The sequence below is a fragment of the Physeter macrocephalus genome, chromosome 4 (assembly GCF_002837175.3).
Source record: "Physeter macrocephalus isolate SW-GA chromosome 4, ASM283717v5, whole genome shotgun sequence".
NCBI lineage: Eukaryota > Metazoa > Chordata > Mammalia > Artiodactyla > Physeteridae > Physeter > Physeter macrocephalus.
In genome coordinates, this window is record NC_041217.1 from 78,226,383 (window position 1) to 78,253,061 (window position 26,679).

The 26,679-nt window shown below is 44.8% G+C and overlaps 1 protein-coding gene and 2 long non-coding RNA genes across 11 annotated transcripts in view; 1 reads left to right on the forward strand and 2 right to left on the reverse strand.

Moving 5' to 3' along the window:
• Positions 1-2,943: 2,943 nt before the first annotated feature.
• Positions 2,944-5,548, reverse strand: LOC114486193 (uncharacterized). The gene is made up of 3 exons (XR_003679523.1): positions 5,462-5,548; positions 5,092-5,284; positions 2,944-4,985 (listed from the first exon to the last, which is right to left on the reverse strand). It is a non-coding gene; the product is annotated as an uncharacterized lncRNA (long non-coding RNA).
• Positions 5,549-5,613: 65 nt separating this feature from the next.
• Positions 5,614-26,679, forward strand: part of ZNF697 (zinc finger protein 697) — a 27,055-nt gene continuing 5,989 nt past the window's right edge. The window contains exons 1-2 of one of the 9 annotated variants that reach the window (XM_028488946.1): positions 5,614-5,886; positions 25,608-25,639. In XM_028488946.1, the coding sequence (XP_028344747.1) occupies positions 5,665-5,886; positions 25,608-25,639 (254 nt within the window). In that variant the 5' untranslated portion in view covers positions 5,614-5,664. The other 8 variants (XM_028488947.2, XM_028488951.2, XM_028488949.1 and 5 more) reach the window with 8 other exon arrangements.
• On the reverse strand, positions 24,332-24,899 carry LOC114486194 (uncharacterized). Its single transcript, XR_003679524.1, has 3 exons — positions 24,809-24,899; positions 24,579-24,679; positions 24,332-24,408 (listed from the first exon to the last, which is right to left on the reverse strand). It is a non-coding gene; the product is annotated as an uncharacterized lncRNA (long non-coding RNA).

Below are 26,679 nucleotides of genomic sequence, written 5' to 3' on the forward strand. Positions count from 1 at the left end.
CAAATCACTATATTGTACACCTGTAACTTATGTAATATTGAACAGAAACTATATTTCAATTTTAAAAAGTGTATCCAAGGGGCTTCCCTGGTGGCGCAGTGGTTGAGAGTCCGCCTGCCAATGCAGGGGACACGGGTTCGTGCCCCGGTCTGGGAGGATCCCACATGCCGCGGAGCGGCTGGGCCCATGAGCCATGGCCAATGAGCCTGCGCGTCCGGAGCCTGTGCTCCGCAATGGGGGAGGCCACAACAGTGAGAGGCCCGTGTACTGCAAAAAAAAAAAAAAAAAAAGTGTATCCAAGAGAGGTTGCCCACAAGTGAACACTGATGCTCCTCTCAGCTGCTGAAAAAATATTTCTTTATTAAATGTACTCAACATATATCTTTTTTGCTATAAAAGCTGAGCACTGTGCTGGATTCTTTGGACAAAACTATGAATAAGACAGTCATAGAACTTACTCTCATGGAGTTTGCATGCTAATTGCAGGAGAGAAATTGAAACAGGGAAAACAGAGAATAAAGTGTTTCAAATATGAAGAAAATGAAAGACTCACAGAGAAAAAGGGGAGACTATTTTAGAGAGAGTGGCCAGAGAAAACCTGTATAAGGAAGTGACATTTAGGTTTAAGATGGGAAGGAGCTCCCCTCAGAAATGTTGGGACTGGAATTGGAGGGCTGACTCCAGGCAGAAAAGGAGAAAAGGCCCTGATGTGGGAATTCAAGTTTTAGGACTTAAGAGGAAGCAGCTACATGCAACAAAACATAAGACAAAAAAACTATATGTTACCTACTAACAAGCAAATCAGGCTAAACAATAACTGTAAGGGTTGAAAATCTTTTTTTTAAGCAAAAGAACCAGTACAAGGAGGAAAACACGGCTGAGCTCTCCCAACAGTCAGACACTGACTGATGGATGTGTCCGTGTCATTTCAATCCTAGAAGGTGGTCAGTTTGCCACACCAGCCTGGATGATGGGATTAGAAAGCTGGCGCTGGCTGGCAACAACAGGGGGTCTACTGAGAAGAACACTTCATTGATAGCTGTCGTTCAGGTGAGTCTATCCCTGTCCTATTTTTTCCCTCCCTCTTTCCTGAGAATTTTCACCATGAGAAACACCGGAAAACGTTCAGAATCTCCGAGTTTAGTCAGAATTATTTCTCTTGAAATAGGCAGAAATCCTATTCAATTAGATAAGTAAACAAATCACGTTATGATGGCGGGATAGATGTAGTTGTTCATGTAACTGAAAAGAACAGGGATAGATTAGGAATGGTTGAATTGAAGACCTCAAATAAACTCTTTCTCTGTTTCTCCCTCTCTCTGCTCTTCTTTTCTCTGTTTTGACTCGATGTTCAGGCTAAGCCTTCCAGCATCTTCAGTTTGTGTTGTCTTTTCAATTAGCAATTCCAACAGAGAAAGCGGGCTTCTTTAACCTTAGATTCCGGGTCACATGCCCATGCCTGACACCCCTCCCCCCACCGACTACCTGCCCCATCACTGGTCTGTGGGATGTGGGAGGTGCTGACTGGCAGGCCTGGGTTACAGACCTAGCCTTGGAACTGGAGGATGAAGAGGTAGAGATCAATTTAACTATCTCCACTTTACTTCTCAAGAAAGATTCTTATTGGCTATTTTCCTATGTGACCACAACCACGATGGGAATCCGGGAGAGTTCCCAATTTTTGGACTACACTGCTTTAGGCTTCCACTTGCTAATGTAGTTCAGTGGTGTGGAGCCCTTCTGCACTCTAGACATTGGCCTAGCGGGGGTTCTGTCTTCTAAGGAAAGGCCTTAGATCTGATTCACTTTCCAGTCTTCAGCTTAATGACTGCCATCCTGACCTCTGCCTAGGGGCAATTTGAATCAATTTACTGGGGGTGAAGAAGACTAACAGATTTTGGCCTCTTGATGCAAGGCTGTGTCCTAGTGGATGGCTCTTTTAATTAGGGTGACCTGCTCTTGAGTGTCACTCCAGTGTAATTATTAATAGCACCCCTACTCACACTACAAATTGTCCCATTTTGGATGAGAAATTATATGGTCACTGTACTTAAAATGGGATTAATTCTTCCCTTCCTCAGACAGGAATGGCACAGTAGGAGAAGTCTGATGTAGCCCCTGGAAACAGTCTTTCCATTATCAGTTTTTTTTTTTTTACCTTCATGCCTTTGCTGTCACTCTGGAAGGAGCAGAGCATTTCATTTTTCCAACCTGGCATGGCTCAATATATCTGATTCTTGACCATTTGAGTTTGCCAGCTAGAGGCAGAAAGAGCATCTTTTAGCCAGGCTGTAATTTCTTCCTCACTGCTTCTACACAGGCCCAGTTTGAACATCAGCATGTCTCTTTCTTTAGAACATTTATAAAAACTACAAGTAGCCCAAACCTTCAAAAATCCTGACATGTGTCAATCAAAATGTCTAAAACTCCAGCCTTGAAATGCTGGGGTCTGAGACCTTTCACTCTGTTTTTTTGGTTACCATATCACAAGTATTTCCAATTCTCTAGCCTGGTACAGAGGGACCCTTTCTACTCTCACCCTTCCTCAACTTAGCCAATTGCACATTTAAGGATCTGTACTACTATACCCCACGACCAGCTGTATAGAACTCTCTTGGCTGCAATAGATAGAACTTAACTCAAAGTAACTTAAGCCCAAAGAGAATGTTTTGGCTCATGCAGCTAAAAAGTCTGGGGTATCTTGGCTTCAGGCATGACCAACAATAGGGTAAGGATTTGCTTGTGATTATGTTTTCTCTCTCTCTCTCTCTCTCTCTCTCTCTCTCTCTCTCTCTCTCTCTCTCACACACACACACACACACACACACACACACACACACACCTCTTTTCTCAGCTCTGCTTCTTCTATTAGCGCATCCCTTGTACAGCAATGGAATAGATTAATTGGCAGGTGTTGATCTTGTACCCACCATGATCTGCCACTCTGTAAACCACAAAGACTAAGGACTGGGAAGGGAGTTATTTTCCCAAAGCTGCTGTTATCAGAAAAGGGGGAGATGGATGCTCGTGAGGGTAAGAAAAACAATAGATGTCCACCTTATACTTGAAAGCTTAAAAGGTGTAGGCGCAATTCTCCTTTTGAAAGGTGAGGATGAGAACAGTTATGTAGCCTATCTCAAAGTAAAGTTTAAAAAAAAAGGCAAAGGTCAAATATTTGCTTACTTTAATAATCAAACCCAAAGCCATAGTCTTAAAAGTTTAGACTTTTCTGAAGTTGCTGTGTGCTTTTGAACCTGTCGTCAAACTGGAAAACTTGACATCCATCCTCTAACAGCTGGGGAGCCCTTCTTTCCCTCCTTTTATCTGCTTGCCTGTTACCTTCCCCTGAGGACAAGGAGGTTGGGAGAGGGCCCATGACGAGGGAGAAAGGAATGTCATTTCTGTCTGGTCTCACACTCTGCATATCTTTACTGGGAATGTGAAGTTTATTAATTTCAACTTCAATATCTTCAGCAATGATCCGTAACAGGCATTAGTTAATTCAACAAGCATTTGTTGAATGCCTAATCCCTTATCCTTTCTTCTCTGTCTTCACCCTCTGCCTGTCTCCTAGACCTTTCCCATCAGCATTTAAACATCCACAAGGAGCTCTCATCTTAAAAACCAAATAAACCCCCCACAAACAGAGAATCCTCCTTAGACCCTCCTTCCTGCCCAGCTACCTCCACCCGCTTCACAACCAAATTTCACACACTAAGTGTCCCTACATACTACCTGCATTTTTTCATCTCCTGTTCCTCCTCTGGCCACTCCTGTCCTACTCCTGCTCTCACTGGAACAAAAGAGTTTATGGAAAGAGCACCACTTTCTGGGAACACAGACATCTTTGTTAAATACCATGTGGTAATTGTCTGTGTGATGTTAACTGAAGTATGAGCTTCTTGAGGGTAAGACATAGCTTGTAGTTGTTATTGATGGTTGCTCTGCAGATATCTTACTGTTAAATGTTTTTTGTCTACTCCAGACATAGTAAATAGTTAGTGTTAAATACATTTGTTAAAGTAACGAATTAACTTAGGTTGGCAAAATAAAATGTGGGGCAGGTTTGGTATGCGATGGAGATAGTGAAGTTTTAGGTATCATGAGCTGTAATTAGAAATGTAGGGGGGAGAGTGTACCATATTAGAAGCAAGGTAGAAAGTAGCTTCCACCAAGGCCTGGTAGACCATGTTAAATGCTACAGGCAAGTGCATAATTTTTTTTTCAAGCTGAACACTAGAAAAGGTTGCTAGATTTGCCAAACCGTCATTATCAATTATCCTTTTTTTTTTGGGGGGGGACGCTTTCACTGGAATGTTACCAGACTGCAATCCATTAAGGAGCAGTAATTTGTAGGGTCTGGAAAATTCAAGGAGTACAGCCCCATTCATTTAGGTGGACGGTCAACAGAGTGACATGCAACAGGAATTTTGGGGAGGAAGGTGATCATATTTGTGTGCTTCTCATCAATTCTACACCTTAAATTAATCCAGCCCATTTTATGCCTGTGGTTAAGGACCTCCAAAGAAAGAGAACTACAGCAGAAAAGCAAAGTGGATCTACTTTTCTTAAATGTAAACTAAATCCCTCATCCATAAGTTCCAATTCATGTGCCTTTGAAATGTGAGAGGCCAAGTGGATATGACGGGTAATTATGACCTACTACCTTGTTAACTTTTCAAACACATTTTAGAGGATCCTAGAAATCCTCCTTAGGTCCTATCTCCATTCACTACACTCTGATCGCTCTCCTTGGGAGAGAACACAGCTTTTAGTCATGTAGTCTCAAGTGGCCCTTCCTTGATTTTCCCACGAGCGTCCTGGGAATTAGACAGGAATTTGTGGAGGATGTTACAGACCCTTGATAGTCTGGAAGGGGAGTTCCTCTCTGGTAGCCAACGTCCTCCTTCCCTAACCCCCTTACCCCACGCGCTCGCTATGCAGCGGCCACCACTTCTGTTTTGTAGGACCCAGGAAACTGAATCCTAAAGGTGAAAGGAAAAGATAAGCAGAAAGTTCAGCAAGTTCTTCATTCAGCAGCACACGGGTTTTTACGTGACTTCTAGTTAATTCATGTAATTTGTTTTCTACCTCTTAGTTTAATTACTTTTCTTGAAAAGATGCCTGGGACAAGGCCAACAACGGAGGAAGGAATGTCATCGGGTCAGGATCTGGGAACAATCAGCTCTTATGGTTTTAAGGATGAAGCGCCAAGATCTTAAGGAACCTGAATTCCTGGTGAGCAGTCAAGTTCTTTAATCCGCCCCCAGCAGGATTCCGGTGGCTTAAAACAGAAAAGGAAAAAGAAAAAGAAAATCTATTTAAAAAATCCCAGATGACCTAAAGCGAACCCATCCCCACCTTCCTCATTTCTAAAGAAAAGGCCTCTCCCCCCGCAGTCCTCCCGCACACTGCGACAGCTCAGCGACAGGACCCCAGTTAGGAACTCCCGCGCAGGTACCCGCGCCCTCCGGGGCCGCTGGCTCGGCGTGCGCCGCGGGGCGGGGCCCAGGGTCGGATCCACGCACCACCCCCTTCCCGGGAGCGCTTAGGGAAGAAGGCAACGCCTCTCCTCCGGGCCCGGGGTCCTAGTCTGGCCGGAGCTGCCTCCCGGGCGCCCGCTGCTGTGGTGGCAGGAAGTCCCCGGGAACTACAAATCGAGGCATGCTGGGAACATTCCCCTGCTCCTCCCAGGAAATGTCCTTTGTCCAGCCCTACAGGAAGCCCCAGCGAGGAGCCAGCCGGGCGACCAGCCAGTCCGCCAGCCAGCCCGCGGCCGCTGCAGTCGCCGCCGCCGCAGCAGCACAAGAGCAGACGCGCCGTGGCGCGGGGCTCGGGCCAGGGCGCGCGGTGCCCTCGCTCCTTGCCGCGCCCGCCGCCGCGCAGGTAGGAGCGTGGCTTAGGCTGGGCTCCCACGCCGCCTGAGGATGGGGCTGATCTGGACCCGACCCGACCGCTGCGGGGATGGGGTGTGCGCCCGAGAGCGGGTGGCGGAACGGCTGGGCGAACTTGTACCGCTGTCCGCGCCCCGAGGGCGCAGGGGCTCTGGGGCTCCGGGGCCCCGGGCGCAGGGGGGGTGTTCTTGGCGGCCCCCAAGCCCGGACAGAGCTCCCTTCGGGGTCTGTGGCGAGGGGCGGGGAGGAGGAGGCTGAGACGCGAGGGAGGAGGCAGCGCTTGGAGAGGCAGTCAGACCGTCCCGCCGACCACCGAAGGGGGCATCCGAGACCCTCGGAAAAACTAAGCCCAGGGAGGAGCTTGGGAGGCAAGGAGAAGGTGAAGGGCTTTGTGTGCAGCTGCGGACGGGGACCGACTGCGCTCCCCTCGCCTTGTCTCTCCGCGCCCCCAGCCCCACTCGGGGCTTTTGGGGGGTGGGGTGGGAGACTCCGAGGGGGGCCAGCGGGTCATCTTGGGTCCTTGTGAAATGTGTTCTCCCTTTTTCTCTCCGCTCCATTCTCTCCTGACTCAGAGCAGCGGCTTGGGCAGCCATCAGACTGGACAAATGGCACAATAAGGATGAGTGGGTAGATGGGCAGCAGCTCGTCGTCCTAGGGGTGGTCGCCGTTTAGCTCTGATAGGCTTCCCAACGCCAAATGTCCATGTCTGCCGGTGGAGCAAAGCCGATACGTTCACCCAGGGAGAACACCGAAGCTGAGGATTGTGAGTGAAGGCACGGGGTGAAGTGCGCGTTGGGAGGAGAGGGCGAGTAAGAGGTTGAGGGCGGGAGCCAGCGGCAACAGGGGCGCGCTGTGTACCTTATGGCCACGCTTCGAGAATTGGATGACCACTTCCTCTGGGACTTTCCACGATTTTCCTTTTTCCTAACCGCCTCCACCCCCATCCCAAATAATGAATCACCCACCCATTGCTACATGAGCATTAGACTGGATTCAATCTGGTGATGTTTTATCCTTGCTCTGATAGCTGGCCTATTTGTCTTTTACCTGTAAGGTGACATGAATACTCTGCGTCCCCTATGGCGTTATCCTCCTCCCGTGGGACTAAGGGTGTGGTAAAGGCGGTTGGAAATGGCTAGCAAGTTAATAGTCTTTGAGGAGCTGTGATGGATGAATGGGCAACTTTGAACACAGTCCAAGTGTCACTCCTGTGTAACTGAACTCCCCCGCCTAAGAAGCCTCTGTTTCTCCTTTCTCCCCTCCCCTGTTTATTTGACTGCTCTACTCAAGTGTTTGCCTTCTTCTCTTAACAAGTCAACATAGGGATATTATTTAAAGTGGAATACATTTTAAGAGCCAAATGAACCTTGAAAAATGCCATTTGGGTGGTGAGGCAGGAGCACCCAAGGCTCATGATGATGTAGTAGGCACAGAGCCCTGCATCCTATATAGGGGGATGCAGAACCTTTTCCACTGGCTTCTCTAGAAGAGATGAAGCATCTTGTGTGAGATAAGAACAGAGTGGGGAAAAACCCAGTTGTTGAGGCTGAGAGCATGAGAGTGGTGAAATGAAGAGAAAAGGCTCTGTGGATTCAGAAGATGATTTCTAGTTGGAACATATCGGCTGTGTGTGTGTGTGTGTGTGTGTGTGTGTGTTGGAGGTGGAGGTGGAGGTGGAGGTGGAGGTTGTCTTTGGGGGAAATTTGATGTTAAAAGTTTAGCTGGGCCCCGAAGAGAATATGATGGCACCATAGTGAACAAAGATCATAAATGGGAAGTCTGGCTACCTTTTACTTTACAGGAAGGAAAACATAGATGGTCTTCAAAAACGACTGGGATTAAGGGAGTGAATGGAAAGAAATCAGAATGAGAAGAACGGGTGATGTAGCTGAATTGGCCTGGGAGGGGTGACCTCGGCTGAAGGTTGGATGATTAAGGCTGATGGGGTTGCATCACATTTCCTCTCCCTCCCCCCCAAAACCCTTGGATATCCTCAGAATCTACATATTTGCCCAATTTCTAATGTCTAGTAAAGGCAAGGAGAAAGGGTAAAAGCTGGTTAAAGGTGACAAATTAGGGCAAGAAAGACCTTGCCTGCTCATGTAGAGTGAAAAAAAAAAAGCTGCAATGTCATTAAGAGGTCTGGAGTGTGAACCTGTGTTAATGCCATTTGGGCTTTTCCTTTGATCTAAGTTCCTACTTCTTTTTTCTTTTCCTTCATTTTTTCCCCCTCTCCTAACAGGTTTCTTAGTACATACTGTGTAGTGTTAATGTAATCAGAAAGGTAACTCCTAAGTTTAGCATTCAAAACCCTTAACAATTCAGTGTTTACTTAACCTGTATTCTCCGCTGGACCTGGGCCACCTCATATTACCTACCTGTTCTTGCAGCAAATAGCTCCCCAGACATTCTTCCACCTGTGTGTCTCCATCTAGTTGAACTCCATGCCTGCACTGCCCTGATTATTTTCTCCAAATCCTGGCCCAGCTGATGCACAAGTCTTGTAGAAGTCTTCCTAGACCTCCCAGTCAGGATTAATCTCTCATCTCCATGGTACTTTGCATCCTTTGGATGACACCCATCTCTGGTCTTCCTTGTGATAGTTAGATGATTTATTTCTCCCCTTCAAAATGTAAATGCCTTGAGGGCAATGGCTCTCTCTACCCTGTCCTTTGTGCCTCTCTGTGCACAAAGGATGTTATTTGAAAAACATGAATAAATGAAGGAATGAGTAAAAGAATTAAAAGAATGCATATATCTTAATTGATGTCTTTCTTTTTCTGTAAAAAAAGAGGATGAAGACTTTCCCATAGACCTGTAAGAATTCATCGCAATTGTGGCTCTAAAGCATCTTAGAGTTTTTCCTTTTGCTCCTGCATTAGGGGACCCTAAATGGATCTATCACAGTGTCTAGTACAAAGACACTCATTAAAAGTTTGTTGAGGGCTTCCCTGGTGGCGCAGTGGTTGCGCGTCCGCCTGCCGATGCAGGGGAACCAGGTTCGCGCCCCGGTCTGGGAGGATCCCACATGCCGCGGAGCGGCTGGGCCCGTGAGCCATGGCCAATGAGCCTGCGCGTCCGGAGCCTGTGCTCCGCAACGGGAGAGGCCACAGCAGAGGGAGGCCCGCATACCACAAAAAAAAAAAAAAAAAAAAAAAAAAAAAAAAAAGTTTGTTGAAAAGGTTCTTTGCCAGTCTAAATTTTCAAACTCTATAGGCAGGGTATGGAATGGATTAATCCCAAGGGGATAACCGATGACTTTTGTCATGTTCCTGGACTGAAGAAGGTAATGGTTTCTTCTCAGTTGTGAAGGTTCAGTGCACTTTCTAGAAAGTAGCACTACAAGTGTCGTCTGCTACTTGCAACTAAGCCACTGACTCTCATTTTGTCGATTTGACTTTATAGTCCAAGCAGTCTACTAGGATTAAAAATGTGGCATATATTGGGGCTTCCCTGGTGGCGCAGTGGTTGAGAGTCCGCCTGCCGATGCAGGGGACACGGGTTCGTGCCCCGGTCCGGGAAGATCCCACATGCCGCGGAGCGGCTGGGCCCGTGAGCCATGGCCGCTGAGCCTGCGCGTCCGGAGCCTGTGCTCTGCAACGGGAGAAGCCACAACAGTGAGAGGCCCGCGTACTGCAAAAATAAATAAATAAATAAATAAAAATGTGGCATATAGAAGTGCAAGACAGATCAGACTTGCATCAAACATTTCTTAAAGACATTGCAGTTTTGTAGTTGCTCATTTATCTCTAACTGGAAAGTTTTTTATGCTGCTTTTTTACGTGATGACAAGAGTTACTATTATTGAACATCTATGTATCAACTGTTGAACTAGGGAATTTCTATGCATTGCCTTAATCTGATGATTTACATATTATTATCCCTATTCTAAAAAGGAGGAAACTGGGGCTCAGAGAGGAGTTAAGAATCTTGCTTGGAGTCCCAGATTCTGGAGATAGACTGGAATTTAGGTCTGCCAACTCTCGAGCCTGTTCAGAACGGTGTGTCTTTGTTCTCCCTGGGAGAAAACTGCTGGATCTATTCCTTCTTCCTCTGAAGTTCTTCACTTTCCAAATTTCCTTCCAGGAATATTGTTGGGCTTCTGAATGCATCCTAATGGATCTCATGTGAGAGGCCCTGGTTTTTCATAAATTCATTATTTTTGTGCCCTCATAATCCCATGGCCATCATTTGGAAAGACCAGGTTTAGAATCCATAACAAAACCTTTGGGCACAGAACTGTTTACCTGGAATTCTTTTCCCTTTTCTCCCAGCCTATCTGAATTCTTTCTGTTCTCCCCCCAGGCCAAGTTTCACCCCTTCCGTAGACTTTTCTTGACCACTCCAGGCCACATTTAGCCTCTCCTCTAACCTTTTGCATTGCCTGAAATACCTGAGACTCAATGTCTTCTTGATGATTGTAAACTTGAATGAGCCTCCACCGTGTGCTGGAATATTTGCATATTCTCTACACATGGCAGGGACTTTATGTCTAGCACACAACCTGGCATATGGTGGGCTTTCGGGAACTGAGTTGATGATGAATTGGTAATGACTCAAAATGCAAAAATGTAGGCATGAAACATTACTTGCATGTTGCCAGTTTATAGGAGAGGGATCAGAGGATCATTTTCTTAGTTAATTTTCATCCTTTTCGCATGACTGCCCAAAAATGTAAGCACCCTCTGGAAATATGTGAGAGCAGATCTGTGTATTGCTGAGTTGTAGGAACTTGATCAGTGCTAAATGATGGTGGTGTTTTATTGATGTTGGGTAGCATGGGTGGGGCTATTGCTTCAGTACCTTCCCCATTGCTGTCATGCACACCTTCTACCATATCTCCTAGGAAAGACCTCTTTGCTGCACATCAGAGAAAACTGGAGGGGTTTCCCTGCTTCTGCAGATATGAAAAAAAAAAAAAAAAAAAAAAAGGCTGGGATGAGGAAGGAAGATAGTTCCTTCTGTTTTTACCTCTGAGAAGAGTAGCATGATTTGTACGGGGTAGGGAATTGGGTTTTATTGCATCGTGTATTAATGCGGATGCTAAAAAGATCAGCAGCCTCTCCTTTTTGGGTGAAGAGGCTTTTCCTTGTCACAAGATTGAACCCATTTCCTGAGGCTAAGCCCTCTCTTTCCCTGACCTCAAGGTCCCACAGTGCTTTGGAAGCCTCGGTAGAAACATAGTATGCAGGAGTTGTTATAAGCACATTAGTCATTTTAAATGATAGGACAGTTCTTGGGGGTCCCTGCACTTGTTCAGCAAGTCATGCATGGTGCATCCAGAGGCTAGCAACAGTGTTCCAGCCAGGTGAGGAGGGCCACCTGCAACTCTCTAGTTTCCCCTTCCTGCAGAGGGTCAAGTCTAGGTCATCTGCACCCAGTTCTAATTTGCTAAAATGTGTGTAGTTAAGGGGGAAAGGGCCTACATTCATTCAGAGAGGCATTTTACATATATTTTCTTCTGAGAACTTTGTCAAGATCTTACCCAAACTTACAAAACAGGAACCATTCTTTCTGGGTTTTATTAACAAGAAACGTATCACTTTGGTCTCAGTGTCCTGCATATTCAGGAGGTTAGCGCATCTTTGATGCTTGATCATGCTTAGATAGGGCACTCTGGGAAGAACACCTTTCCAGTTATTGACCTGGAAAGTCAACAGTTTTTCCCCACACCTGGGAACCTTGGTGAATTTCAACGGATCACTTTTCTAAAAAGTAATCCCTCTAGCAGGTATTGACAGTGATTTCTGGTAACAGTAGGTGGTTTTGAAAGCCATGGGTTTTAAAAATTACGTTATTAGAATGTAATCTCCACAAGGCAGAACTCAGCATAATGGGTAGCACATGGTAAGTGTTCAAAAAAATTTGTTGAATGAATGAATATGTTAATATTTTAAAACATTTCACCTTGATTCCTTCCTAATATGATGGCACTGCCAATTTTTTATAATGAGTTGTGACAAAGGGTGTATGCTTATACGTGATATAAGCTGGGGAAAGGATCTTTTATATGCACATACATAATTTTTTAAAAAATAGACTTTATGTTTTAGAGCAGTTTTAGGCTTCCAGCAGTATTGAGCAGAGAGTACAGAGAGTTCCCATATGCTCCCTGCCCGCAGTCCACTCCATGCATAGCCTCCCCACTTCAACATCCCACACCAGAGTGGTATGTTTGTTAAAATCGACAAACCTCTACTGACACATCATTGTTACCCCAAGTCTATGGTTTACTTTAGCATTTATTGTTGGTGTTGTACATTCTTTAAATTTGGACAAATGTATAATGACATGTGTCCACCACTGTAGCGTCATACAGAATAGTTCCACTGCCCTAAAAATCCTCTGTGCCCCACCTAGTCATCCATCCCTCCCTTCTAACCCCTGGCAACCACTGGTCTTGTTTGTCTCCATAGTTTCACCTTTTTTTTGATGTCATGTAGTTGGAATCATGCAATATGTAGCCTTTTCAGATTGGCTTCTTTGACTTAGTAACATGCATTCAAGTTTCCTCTGTGTCTTTACATGACTTGACAGTTCATTTCTTTTCAACTCTGAATAATATATTTTATATGTTTATATGTACCACCGTTTATCCACTTACCTACTGAAGGACATCTTGGTTGCTTCTCAGTTTTGGCAATTATGAATAAAGCTCCTGTAAACTCCCATGTGCACGTTTTTGTGTGGAGACCTAAGTGTTCAACTCATTTGCGTAAATAGCCAGGCATACAATTGCTGGATTTTATGGCATGCGTATGCTTAGTTTTGTAAGAAACTGCTAAACTGTCTTTCAAAGTGATTGTACCATTTTGCATTCTTATCAGCAGTGAACGAGAGTTCCTGTTCTTCTACATCCTTACCAGCATTTGGTGTTTTCAGTGTTTTGGATGTTTTGCTATTCTAATATGTGTGTAGTGGTATCTCATTGTTTTAATTGGCAGTTCCCTAACATATTCTTATTTGTCATCTCTATATCTTTGGTGAGGTGCAGGTTTAGATCTTTCGCCCAATTTAAAATCAGGTGGTTCATTTTCTTGTTGTTGAGTTTTAAGAGTTCTTTGTATATTTTGGATAACATTTGGATAACATTCCTTTATCAGATACCTATTTTGAAAATATTTTCTCCCAGCCTGTGGCTTATCATTCTCTTGATATATTTTTACATATATGAACTTGTCATATCTTTTTTCTTTTTGGGAAGTGTGAGTGTACCACATCTATTTTAATATAAAACCAGTTTACCCCAGAAATGAAGAACCAAAGTGTGAAATAAACTTGAAGAAATGCTCCCCTGCTTTTTAAAAACTAAGGTAAATGTCAGTTAAATTTAACCAGACTGTGGCCACAGCCTGAACTAGCTTGGGGACAGTTACTGTAGAAACTCTTTATTTCTGCTCCCTCATAGGTAGTTGTGTTTGTTGATTGAATTAGTGGCTTGGTAAATAATTCTGGTCACCTATTTCCTGTGTGGCAAGTACCCTTTAAAAAAACTTTAAGAGCCTACGTTGTCTCATAGCTTAAGTATGGACCCTTAGGAAAAGGGCTAATGATTATAAATGAGAAGAGAAATCAAGACATACATGCCCTTCCTGTCAGAGCAAGAAAACAAAACAGAACACAAAGCCCTTGAAGACTGCTAGAGAATAAACTTTGGTCTGAGTAGACACTCTAATGATAAACACAAATTTCTTCTGTATTTGATTGTGCTCCCTGCTGCCCTTTCCTCCGAAGCAACTTCTTATTTAGTCTCCTAACTACTCTGTAAAGGTTGGATGTTGGTCTTTTTTCATTCACATTCGATTTCTGCTGGTCTAGTCCTGTCTTTCCTCCAGGGGAGGGAGAGAAGTGGTTGTCCTGTCCAACCAGGAGAGCCCAGGAACATTTCCCACCATGAATGCAAACAGGGCTCTGGGCCACCTCTGTTCTTTGCTGAGTTGAGTGGTAAAGGCTTGGAGAGGAGGCAGGGCACACACAGGACTACTTGATGCCAGCAAGGGGTGCTGGCATTTGGCCGTGGGGTGCAGGATTCTTTTTCGAGTACGTTCTAACTGTTGAAGCTAATCACCACTTTCTATCACATCTACCTATTTAGCAGGATAATTAGGCATGCTTGGCCTCTGGTGCTGACAGGTTATTGGATCCAGTTAGGAGAGCTAGGTTGTTACCAGGGCTCTGCCTTACCAGGTGTGATCTTAGCCAGATCACTAGATTGCCTGAACTTGTTAGTTCTTCATTTTGAGGCTGAAGGAGAGAAATAATTATCCCTGACTTTATCCATTTAAAGGACTCTGACAATTAGTTTGGGATCAGCAGATATAAACTAGTATATATAGGATGGATAAACAGCAAGGTCCTACTGTATAGCACAGGGGTCTATATTCAATATCTTGTAATAAACCGTAATGGAAGAGACTATGAAAAAGAATGTATATATACATGTATAACTGAGTCACTGTTCTGTACAGCAGAGATGAACACAACTATACATCAATAAAATAAATTTTAAAAAATAAAGAAGTATTTGAGGGCTCATTTTGTGGTGAATCATGAACGTGCATAAATCAATATGTTCCCACCAGGACTTATAACTGGGAGGTGGTAGGGAGGGAGAGAGAGTAAACAATAAGGTACAAATTATTATAACTATGATTATATTTTAAAAACTAACATTAGGCAAAATGAGATGAGGAAAGGTACCTTAAGGAGTTGTGCAAAGTGAAATAATAATAATTCTTTCTGAGCACTTAACACGAATCCAATAAGACACAGTTGTTTTCCCTGTTTTATAGATGAAAAAGCCCAGGCTCAAAGAGGTGGAGTAACATACAGAGCTAGAGACTGGATTCACACGCGCGGTCTGGCTCCAGAATCTGAGCTTTTAACCACTAGGAGTATTGCTTCCCTCCAGGAAAGGAGAGACTGCATCAAACCATTTTTTTGAGAACGAACAGCATGGCAAGAGAAGAGAAACATAGGGTGCCTTCTGGAAGGCTTACAGCATCCCTTTTTGTCTGAGGTTAGCTGGCAGAAGTCAGGGAGAGGTTAGAGAGCTTTGGGCTACATCGTTGGGGGCTTAGAGTTTGTGCTTCTGCGGACTCACTGGCAGAGTCAGTTAGAGGTTTCTGAGCAGGAGGAGAAATGGAGTGGCAACTGTGTTTTAAGATGGATCCAGCAGTGATATGTAGGTCCCTGTAACTGGTAAGAGTGTTTACTGCAGTGATAATGGAAAATAGAGGAGAGAAATAAAAGGAAGGACTTGGCAGTTGATTTGATTGAAAGGGGAGAGGGGAGGGGTCAAAGCTGACTCCAGGGTTTTCAACCTGATGAGTAAGAACGGAGAGGCATTAACAGAAATGGGCACCGTCAGGAGGAGTTGATTTGTAATGAAGATTTGGGAGGAAAACTAGTGCTTTTCAATATGACTAGAGTCAGATGCTTTACAAATGGAAATTCACTTAGTGTTTTCAACAACCTTTCAAGGTAACTTGTTTATCCCATCGTATAGATGAGGGAACTAAGTTTCAAATTGGTGAATAACTGTACTAGGAGCATACAGTGTATCAGTGACAAACTTCTGTTCAAAACCAGGTCTCTTGATGCCTTAACATGTGCTTTCCCCCACTTTGGGCTGCCTCCTGTGCTGTATCCCATGTGACATACAGGGCAGCACTTCAGGATAGAAGGGACATTAAAGCTCCTCAGTGGCGTTGCTTGGTGCATCATTAGAAATGTGGACCTGGAGTACAGGTCAGGGGTTCAGTGCGGGGTGGGGAGTTTCACTTTCGTGGGGTCTGTAGACAGAGCAGGTATTTATTGAAAACTAGGGGAAGGGGCAAAACGATTAAGGGGAGAGGGAGAAGAAAATGTAAACAAAAAGCTGCAAGGTTGACCTGTTTTAGTAGGTAAGAAGAGAGGGGCAGGGCGGTAAGGTAGGTAGAGAGGGACTAGGACAGTGCAATATCTTGGATGCTAAGGAAGGAGAGAATTTCGAGGCCAGCATCTGAACAGGATTTCTATGGTCATTTGTCGAGTCTCGATTATATATGCCCAGCACTTTACAGTGTTGATGGTGAGATCAAAGAAGAGACTGACCACTGGACTGGAAGATGGAAAGTTATAGCTGATATTGATGTGGGCCAGACTAAACGTTAACAATGACTAAGATCTACTGAGATGGCTCTCACACCTGGGAAGCCCATGGTTCACCAGGAAACTGATGTCTGTGGTGATGAGGTTAGAATTTATCAGGGCTCATTGACCCCAGCCCTCCTTTTCCCAATAGCCTGTAAGATGTGTTGGCCAAAAAATGGCACTGCAGAAGGAGATGTAATATTGCTTGATAATTGGCTTTAGGCATTTAAAAAGTCTCTGCAGAAGAAAAAGTCTCTCCTTTCATTGAGAGAGTTTCGTAGTTTGAATTTTTAGAAACATCTTTAAAAATTCTTTTAAAAACGATAGTACTGGACTTCCCTGGTGGCACGGTGGTTAAGAATCCACCTGCCATTGCAGGGGACACGGGTTCGAGCCCTGGTCCGGGAAGATTCCACATGCCGCGGACTGATGTCTGTGGTGATGAGGTTAGAATTTATCAGGGCTCATTGACCCCAGCCCTCCTTTTCCCAATAGCCTGTAAGATGTGTTGGCCAAAAAATGGCACTGCAGAAGGAGATGTAATATTGCTTGATAATTGGCTTTAGGCATTTAAAAAGTCTCTGCAGAAGAAAAAGTCTCTCCTTTCATTGAGAGAGTTTCGTAGTTTGAATTTTTAGAAACATCTTAAAAAATTCTTTTAAAAACGATAGTACTGGACTTCCCTGGTGGCACGGTGGTTAAGAATCCACCTGCCATTGCAGGGGACACGGGTTCGAGCCCTGGTCCGGGAAGATTCCACATGCTGCGGAGCAACTAAGCCCATGCGCCACAACTACTGAGCCTGCGCTCTAGAGCCCGCGAGCCACAACTACTGAGCCCGCTAGCCACAACTACTGAAGTCCACGTGCCTAGAGCCCGTGCTCCGCAACAAGGGAAGCCACCGCAATGAGAAGCCCGCGCACTGCAACGAAGAGTAGCCCCCGCTCGCGGCAGCTAGAGAAAGCCCATGCACAACACCGAAGACCCAATGCAGCCTAAAATAAATAAATAAATAAATATTTTAAAAAAAGACAGTCAGTACTAATTGTTCAGGTTGATATGCCATAGGCTTTCTTTTCTCTCCAACTGTCTCTTTTATGATGACTTTTTTCTTTTTTTATGACGACTTCTTTTTCAAATGCTGTACCAAGGACATGGAATTATTAAATGTTTACCATAACACTCCATTAAGTCAATGCTAATTCAAAACGACTGCTTTTTTCTGGCCAATGAGATGTCTGTTTTGTCTAAGAAAGACGGTAGATAATTCAAAACCTGTTAATTCAGGGGTCATTTCTGAGGATCCCATGAAGGTAAGTTTGAAGAATATCTTTTTATGTTTTTCAGTGGAAAAATATTTAAAATCAAAATAGGGGGAAAAGCAGGAGTCCAGAAGAGAACAGGAAAAATAGGAAGAAAGAAGTTAGCATCAATGAAATGCTATCAGCAAAGCCAGAGCACTAAACCCATGAATAGGACAGAGCTCGTTGGGAGAAGCTGGTGCAGGGGAGATTGTCCTTAAAAGGAATCAGGTAACCTGAGTGGTAGTCCCAATTCTGCCACCAATTCACTACCTTTGTGAGTTCAAACAAGGCACTTATCTTCTCTGGTCCTCATTTTCCTTATCTGTAAAAGGAGGGATCCTTTAAAGAAATTTTCAACAAAAAAATTGTGAGATTCTCCCATTATCTGTGGAGGGAATCTCTTCATTTAGCTTGTGGTTGGCTTCCTCCTGTCACCTGGCCCACTTCTGCACCACCTCCCACACAGAGAATGCAAAGCTATTCAAACAAGCAAAAAGATATGATAGAAAAGAGGGTGAATTTGAGAAACAGTATTTGTAGTCATGGGCCATGTTGGGTGAGTATGGGTTGGGTGGTACCCTTCCTTAATTGTCCTTAAGTGTGACCCGGACTCCTTGTACTGGGGAGTTTGTTTTACTCCCAGAATCCCCTTCTTCATCTGGGTATTTCCTTGTTATTCTGTATTTGCAGGCAGGATGACTTTGCTAACACTCTGAAGATTTGTTACGAACGAGTTGGTGACTTTTTAATTTTAAAAAGATTTTAATTCATTTTCTTTTCAGAAGAGAAGGATTAACTAACAGTGTTTCGTGTCCTGGGTGGGTTATGGCTTGATTAATGTGCTTTGACTCATTGCCCAAATAAGCAACTGATGGGAACCATAAAACCGGGGTTAAAGTTGTCTAAATTAGCTACATCCTAGAGAGGCAGTGTGTTAGAGGCTTGAAGAGCAATTTAACATCCTCTCAGTGCACCTGCCACATAACACAAGGAAGTGAAAAGCTGACAAACTACTGATGGCGGGGAGCCCAAGTCTCCAGCCTGAATCTTTCAGCCAAGCCCCATAGGCTATGTTGGGCTGTGTAGAAAGGGGATTGGAACAGAAATTGAGATGCCAGTGTCTCCTGTCTGTCCTCACCTGGTGCATTCATGGGTAATTCACTGAACCTTTCTGCGTCTCTGTTGCCTGACTCATCTGTAACATAGGGTACTAGACTAAATCAGCAAACTGGCTCAGGCAGGTTGCGTTGGCCAGGTGCCTCATTCTCCATACCCTTTGAAACTTACTGATGTTTTTGTCTGTGCTACTGCCTGATTTGAGGTTTTACTGTCACTATCTTCTCTTCTTCACCGGCCCATCAAAAGATCTTGTGGCATACAGTGGTGAAATTGCTCTTATCCCCCTTCCCCAAAACTGCTCTGGATGATTTCGGAAATGATAGGAATGTATCATGAATCCTCTGTAGTACTGGTTTGTTTATAGCAGGGCTTTTGTTTTGTTTTTGTTCCATGAATCCTTTCAGAGTCCAAGGGAAAGCTGTGGGCCTTCTTATAAGAAGAGAGGTTCTGCGGACACATTCACATAAGTTATCAGGGAGTTCATGGACTCTGAAGGCCCTCAGGCTAAGAACCCAGGCCTAAGGAAAATACCATTTTTCTGTTTACAAGCTTCTATAGGACTGCTGCTCTCTCCAGGAAATGCCAGGAACTAGAGGTAAAATGATGTAAGGAACCCAAACAATCTGAGCCTGACGACTGACTTAGGAACTATGGTGTTCAAGGTGTGAGTGGGTCCTGGCCACTCCAACCTCCTTCTTGAGACAGACGCCTCACTGCCTGGATGAAAGCTGTGTCCTGTCACTGCTTCCGTGCACCATAGACTTACCATGTCTCCTTGGCTAAAACGGAAGCTATCTGCAAGCTTTTGGTTTCCAGTATAAAGTGGGAGCATGATATCTTCTAGCTGTTCTCTTTGTAATGTGGTATGAGTACATTTGGATGGCATCCTTAGTGTTTCACTGAGAAGGACACTAATTTAAAAGTTCCCAGTTTGGGCTAATAAAGTAATTCTGTTCCTGCCAGGGTTCATCTCATGGAGATCACTTTTTCATAAATCACCAGTGTATTAGCTTCCTTTTCATCTACACACATTTTTTTATCCCCTTAGAAGATCATCCTGGAGATGACGAATTATCAGTGTACTTAATCTGTTGGACCCTTGCATCATTTTGTCAGCTTGAGTTTCCTGGGAATAAAGCATTCCTCTCGCAGAGATGTCATGACCAGTGCCCCCAGCCAGGTTTATTTCCTCTCCCTCTTTTTTTTTTGGCTACGCCACATGACTTGTGGGATTTTAGTTCCCCGACCAGGGATCGAACCCAGGCCCTTGGCAGTGAGATCAGGGAGTAAGAAGCACTAGACTGCCAGGGAATTCCTCCTCTCCCTGTTGCTGAACTAATGGGGGAAATAAACAAGCACTGGGTGTGGCAGCATCCTTCTTTGAGTTCTTGGGAAATATGCAAGTAGATGAGAGCAGAAACAGTTTTCTGATTCTATTTTGTATATTACAGCTGTTCCTCTATCTCATAAAAAGAAAAAAAGAGACTCAAAAGCATGAAACTTAAATTTCTTTAATCTCTTTTCCCCACTGCCTCTCCCCTCAATACCCGAGGGCTCTGTTCAATATTAGGCATTGTAATCACTCCTGACTTGGCATACTTTGTAAAAAGCAGACTAATCCTTTTGTGGAAGTCACTGACATTTTATTATGGTCTGCTCAGAATGTAAATGAATATAATCAACCTTAAATTTCAGGAAAAAAAAGATTTGTTATGTTTTCTATTTTTAAACTTTATTAGTAAGCTTTGTAGCAAGTAGAAAAGTAAAATCACATATACCACCGCCCAGCTTCAACAATGATCAATGTATGGCCATCTTGTTTCATCTGCATCCCTGTTACTCCCCTCTGTCCTGGAATTCCAGACATATCATTTCAAATGAAGCAAATTCCAGACGTAGCATTTCACCTGTAAATATTTTCCTGTGTATTTCTTAAAAACACAAGAGTAATTCCTCAATATCAAATATCTAATCCTCATTCTCAAGTCCACAATTGTCTTATAATTTGTTGTAGTTTATTTCAATTGGGATTCAAATAAGGTCTATCACTGAGGTTGGTTGATACATCTCAAGTGTTTTGATTTGTACGTTTCTCTCCTTTTTTTCTTGCCATTTTTATCATTTTTTAAAAATTAATTTTTGGCTACATTGGATCTTCATTGCTGCACACAGACTTTATCTAGTTGCAGTGAGCAGGGGCTACTCTTTGTGGCATTGAGTGGGCTTCTCACTGTGGTGGCTTCTCTTGTTGCAGAGCACAGGCTCTAGGCATGTGGGCTTCAGTAGTTGTGGCACACGGGCTCAGTAGTTGTGACTCGCGGGCTCTAGAGCGCAGGCCCAGTAGTTGTGGCGCATGGGCTTAGTTGCTCTGTGGCATGTGGAATCTTCCCGGACCAGGGCTCGAACCTGTGTCCCCTGCATTGGCAGGCAGATTCTTAACCACTGTGCTGCCACGGAAGTCCAATTTTTGTTATCATTTCTGAAGAAACTGGATTGTGTCACATATTTTCCTATGATCTTGGTTTTGCTGATACTGTTATCTTTAAGAAAATAAGAATAACAAGTATATAATTTTAAAAAATGTGTACTTAAGTGTATGTAAATGTTTCATTTTACGCTGAAAAAAGTCTAGCTCTGGAGTTTAAAATTTAATCAGGCAGGAACAATGAAGTGTCAGGTGATGTCTCTCCATTTTTATTCTCTCTTTCTCTTTGTTGGAAGACACCTTGGAGGATTATATGCAGAGGTGTCACTTACCCACTGCTGAAGTGAACTGGGCTGGAACATGCCAGCCATTCTTTATCAATGATGCCAAACAGTTATTTTAGGCAGAGAATTGGAAGAGCCATTTTTCCTGTTGAATTTGCAGTGGGAAATTGGGGTGATTGAATGTATGCCTCAAACCCTTTGGTCCCAACATTCCTCTCCCCCTATTCACTGTGATGAACATTGTCCTGAGGGCTGTTCATTCCAGTGGAAATATGATTACAGAATCATCTGGGTTGAAAAAGGCTTCCTGAGGTCACCTGACCCCATCTGGTAAACTTAACGAGAGATTCCAACATCAACTCTCCCAGAACAAAGCTGTTTGTTAACAACTCCCATATCCCCCATAGACCCCCTTTGCATTCTAAGTCTGTTTTCTCTTTTGTCCTTCAGTGAAATAGATTATTAAATTGCTCTTTCTGCTGTGGGGTGTGTATGCCTGTACACACACGTCTGTAGATCTTTAAGATTAATTTTGATTCTTCCCCGCTGTCTTTTACAGCGCATACACCCTGAGACCCCATTCCATTCTCTGTATATAGTAATGGTTTTTGTGAAAAATAAGATGTTTTCATGAGTAAATTTCGACATAGGATGGGATTATTGCAGACTGTGTTTTTTAGCTACGGTGTGTGTGATGGTTAATTTTATGCATCAACTTGGGACGGTAGGTACACAGATATTTGGTCAAACATTATTCTGGGTGTTTCTGTGACAGAGTGTTTGGATGACATTAACATTTAAATTGGTAAACTTTGAGGAAAGCAGATTGACCTCCATAATGTGGGTGGGCCTCATCCAGTCAGAAGAAGCCCTAAATAGAACAAAAAGACTGATTCCCCTGAACAAGGAGGAGTTCTCCAGCAAACAGCCTGCAGACTGGAACTGCAGCACCAGTTCTCCTGGGTCTCCAGTCTGATCGCCCACCCTGTGGATTTTTGGGCTTGCCAGCCTCCATAACCACATGAGCCAATTCTTCATAATAATTCTCTTTCTGTATACACATCCTATTGGTTCTCTTTCTTCAGAGAACCCTGACAAATAGTGTGGGGAAAAAAAGACAAGTATATGCCCCAATTTATTTGGCTGTCTGTTTTATATTAAAGAGATGGAAAGATCACTGGAGAAGCCATCAGAAAATTGAGATTCTGGCCCTAACTTTTCTAGCAAACTGCCTTTCAGTCTCTGATCTAGTCACTTTCCCTCTCTGAGCCTCAATTTCCTGTCTGTGGAAGGAGTTTCAGCACACGGATTCCCAAGTATATGCTTCCACGAAATACAAACATTGAACATTTGAGCCAACTACTGAAGACAACTTTTCTGAGGACTGCCCTGGTGCTAGATAAAAAAAGACGCTGAGGCTGTACACAGGTAGTGCTGGTAGACGATGCAAGCAGAGCAGAGAAAAAAATCTTGAACAGAAGTATTCCCTGTGCATCAGGTAGAATATTCTATTTTAGTTAAATGTAAAATCTGGGACGATTAAATGCCTGCATGAAAACCTTTAGCTTCTATGTCTTCTCATCTGAGGGCAGATGGTCTAACTTTGAAGGAGCTTAGAATCTGTCTCTGCATTGCAATAATTCTTATTTTGTGCAGGAGTTGTGGGGTGGTGGTAGAGGCTTGGCAGCTGTGACAAGCTGAGGCCCTACAGCCAAACTGAGGGGTCCTGGCCCAACCATTAGACAGGAAATGCCTGACCCCAAGGACATATGTGCTATTCTTGACCATAAAGATTGGAAAGAATCTCAGACTAGCTCTGGCCAGTGGGGTTGTAAATGGATTTCTCTGTTGCCTTGGTTTTGAGCCTGTCTCTTTTTTCAAATTGGGTTTCCCTCTCCAGGTAAAAAAGCAGTAACCACAAGGAGGAAACCATGTTATTTTAGCTTCTCCTGTCTGGAGAGTGGTCAGTACTTAGCTGCAGTAATCTTTTAGCTCTGTCTGAAATTACCGTGCACCTCATGCAGCAGTCTGCCACTTGGGAGGTTGGCATTTGGGGTTGGACAGTCTGGGTGTGTGACTGGGAAGTCAGCTGGCCCTTGGGATGCAGACACATTCACCCCGTTCACTGGAGGCATCCCCTGCCAGTATGGTGAGGTGGAGTTCTTTGCCCTTTTCATTCTTTCTGACCACAGGCTCACCCATGAGGAGGCAGGACTCCGATGGCTGTATCCCCTGAGAGGCTGGTTGACTGTTTACCCAGTTGGTGCCTGAAGACTGACAAATGATTAACCCCCCGGAATCCCCGGTTAGACCCCAGTTACGGTCATGAGTTCAGCCTTTAGAGCTGCAGACTTAAATTGTTTTTCCAGCATTCTACGCAGCCGGGCGCCCCTGCCGGACTCTGCGATGGAAACCCTCCCTGGGGAGAGTGGTGCGCAGGGGCCGTGGGAAGTGAAGGGAGGAAGCACTGAGGGCTTCGGGGGAGGCGGGGTCTGAGCCGCGCCGAGGTAGGGAAGGGACCGCCAGAGCAGAGGGGACCGGAAAGGAGCTGCAGCCTGGAGGAGGCCGAGTGGGAGCCGCTCCTGGCCGGCCGCCTGGCCGCTTCCTTCCCGTGACATGACAGCCCCGCCGGCCTGGCTCCCGGCCACCTGGCAGTGGCTGGCTGTGGCACATGACTGCCTGTCCCGCCTGGGAGGGGGCGGGGAGAGGTCTGCTCTCGGGCGGTGGCTCCCCCAGCCTGGCCATCCCGCCTGCCAAGGGGCCGCAGGTGGGCCCGCTCCTCTCCGGGGGTTACGCCCTGGCCAGCTGTCCCCTTCCCGGGGAGTGGGAATGCCATGGCAAGGAGCCAAGAGACGCTGGGGAGAGACCTGACAATACCTCGGAGCTGTGTCACCTGGAGCTCAACTGGCTGAGCCTCAGTTCTCTTCACGTGGAAAACAGGGTGGATGACCCTCGGTGCTCACCCGACGGAATTACTGGAGTCAAATGAGAGGGATCCGCTCCAGTGCAGGGTCAGCTGCATTGGGCATCCCAACGGGAGACCACTGGCAGCAGGGGGCTGAGCGCCGCACTCCACCACTCCCATTCCCGCCAGCAGGGGGCGTGACACGGAGGGTCCTGCGCACGATGCCCCAGAGAAGGACGGCCGGTGGCTCATCTTCCAGGAAGGTGGGGGAGAGGTCTGTGCTTGTGGACATCAACGTCTCGGCAGGAAGCGACGTTGAATCCTTAAAGTGGTGGCGCTTTTGCTGTTGGAAAGGAATGGGTTTTGCGTTTCTATCGGTCCAGAGGGCGCTGTTGGGAGAAGGTGCCAAGAAGCTCAGGCAGGTTAAGTTCTGATTCTGGCTCCGCGGCTGGCTCCACTTCCCCTTCCCCCACCTCATTCCCTCCCCCGCCCCGCTCCTTCCTTCCAACTTACTTTATCGCATTTACTTCCACTCTGTAGCAGTATCTTCAGACTGATCGGATTCGTCTTTCGCAGGGGATTGAGCTTGTCTACAAGGCGCTTGAGCCTAGTGACTTTATAGAGTTAGAAACATTACTCTTCTGAGTTGGCGGGGGGGTGGGGTAGGGGGAAAGGAACATGAAAATATTCAAGGTTCTAAAAACTAGAATTTGAGCAGTCTCGGCAAAGTTGGCTGATCCTACCCTGATGTGGTCTGCGCCCTAGAGAAGGGTTTGGCGGTGGTGGTCTTGGGTGTTTGGGAAGTTAACAGCTTGCTGTGGGAGTCAGGTAAACGAGCTGGAGTTGAACATGTCTAACGAAACTGACAGTGGTGCCTCCCTGGATTCATGCTCCTGCTTGTCGCATGACCAGGAGAAGAGGACTCGGGCACATTCATACCCAACCTCCTCATTGAACAGAAGCCCAGAGGGGCAAGTACTTACTGTAAGTCACATAGCACAGTGTCTTTGGTGGCCAAAACCAGGGCTCTCCTCATTACTGCTAGTTCACTGATTAGAACCAGATGCAGAATGGATCTTATTTGCCTGACTACTCCCACTATTACCTCTGTTTGGTTTTTCCCCCCTTTAAACTTGTACCCCTTCTTACTGGGGCGGGGGAGAAGAGCTCCCTTATAGATGGTTTAAGTCAGGATTTGTTGGACCACGCATACTTTAGACGAGTACTTCCTGTGTGCAGGATGGGTTATCAGCATCTCCAAACCAACATGGAACTGAACCTTTTTCCCTCTCCCCAGCTCCCCTAAGCAGCCAGCCCCTCCCTGGTTCTTGTCTCCACGTGGTGGGCTATTCATTAATAGAGCCTTTAGTGGCCCAGCCAGAGGAGGTTTTTTGTTCGTACTTGCCAAACACCATTCTCGGTGAATACAGCTGTGAAAAAGGTGACCCCCAATTTGAGAAGTGTGGGTGTGTGTGTGTGTTCTTTAATCAAGTCATTGCCATAAGTTTCATATTATAACTACCATTTATTGTTTCTCTACAGTGTGCCAGCTGCTTTTACATTAACCTCATATGGTAAGTGGCAGCATGTTTATTTTTATGGATGCAGAATCTCAGGTTCAGCAAGGTTGAGTCACTTGCACAAGGTGAAGTAGCTGACAAAGAACACGATTTGAACCCAGGTCAGTTTAGCCACAAAGCTGTCACAATGTCCTGCCACCTACTCATTAGCCAACCCTGGCCTTGCCTCGGAAAACATGTTGCTAGTTCTTACTTTGAGGATGAATGGAACAAAATGTGCCTAGATAGCTAGTGACTGACAGTTCGGTTATACCGGTGTGTAGATAACATTTCTGAAAATTAAGTCTTCTAGATTGAGCTAAGCACAACTCCTGTCCTTGTCTTCCTTTTTGCTGCTTTTGAATAATTGTAGGTTTTCCTATAATGTATTTTATCACGTTGAAAACAAAGTTGGCATATTTTGCTGATAATAATACATTTTTATTGTAGAAAATACTGATGTTCACAAAAAGAAAAAGTTAGCCCAAACAACACACCAGCTTCTGGTTAAGAATGTGGGTACTGGAGCTGGACTGCAGGGGCTGTGTCCCTGCTGTACCACTTATGATTTGTATGACCTTGAGCTGATCGCTTAACTTAAGTGCCTAGTTCCTCGTCTCTGAAGTTGAAAATCACACCCTGCTTCATTGGGTTGTTGTTAAGATTAAATGATGCAAAGCCCCTAGAAGTGACCAAGAGATATTTAACATTTTGATAAATAATCTTCTGGATTTCCTCTCTGAACCTGTGTAGACATGTGTAACTGTATGCTAGTGTGCATATACTAATAAACAAATGAGATTATTTTTAAACCAGTTAGTTTTCATCTAATAATATATTGTGACTACCTTTCCATACCTCTAAATAGCCTTCTCTGTTACTTGATAGCTGCCTAGAATCCTATGATGTGATGGTGTGAATGGAGCTGAATCCATATTGTGGGACATGCAGATTTCCAGTTTTGCACTAACATAATGCATTTTATTTTATTTTATTTTATTTTATTTATTTTTATTTTTATTTATTTTTTTGTGTGTGGTACGCGGGCCTCTCAC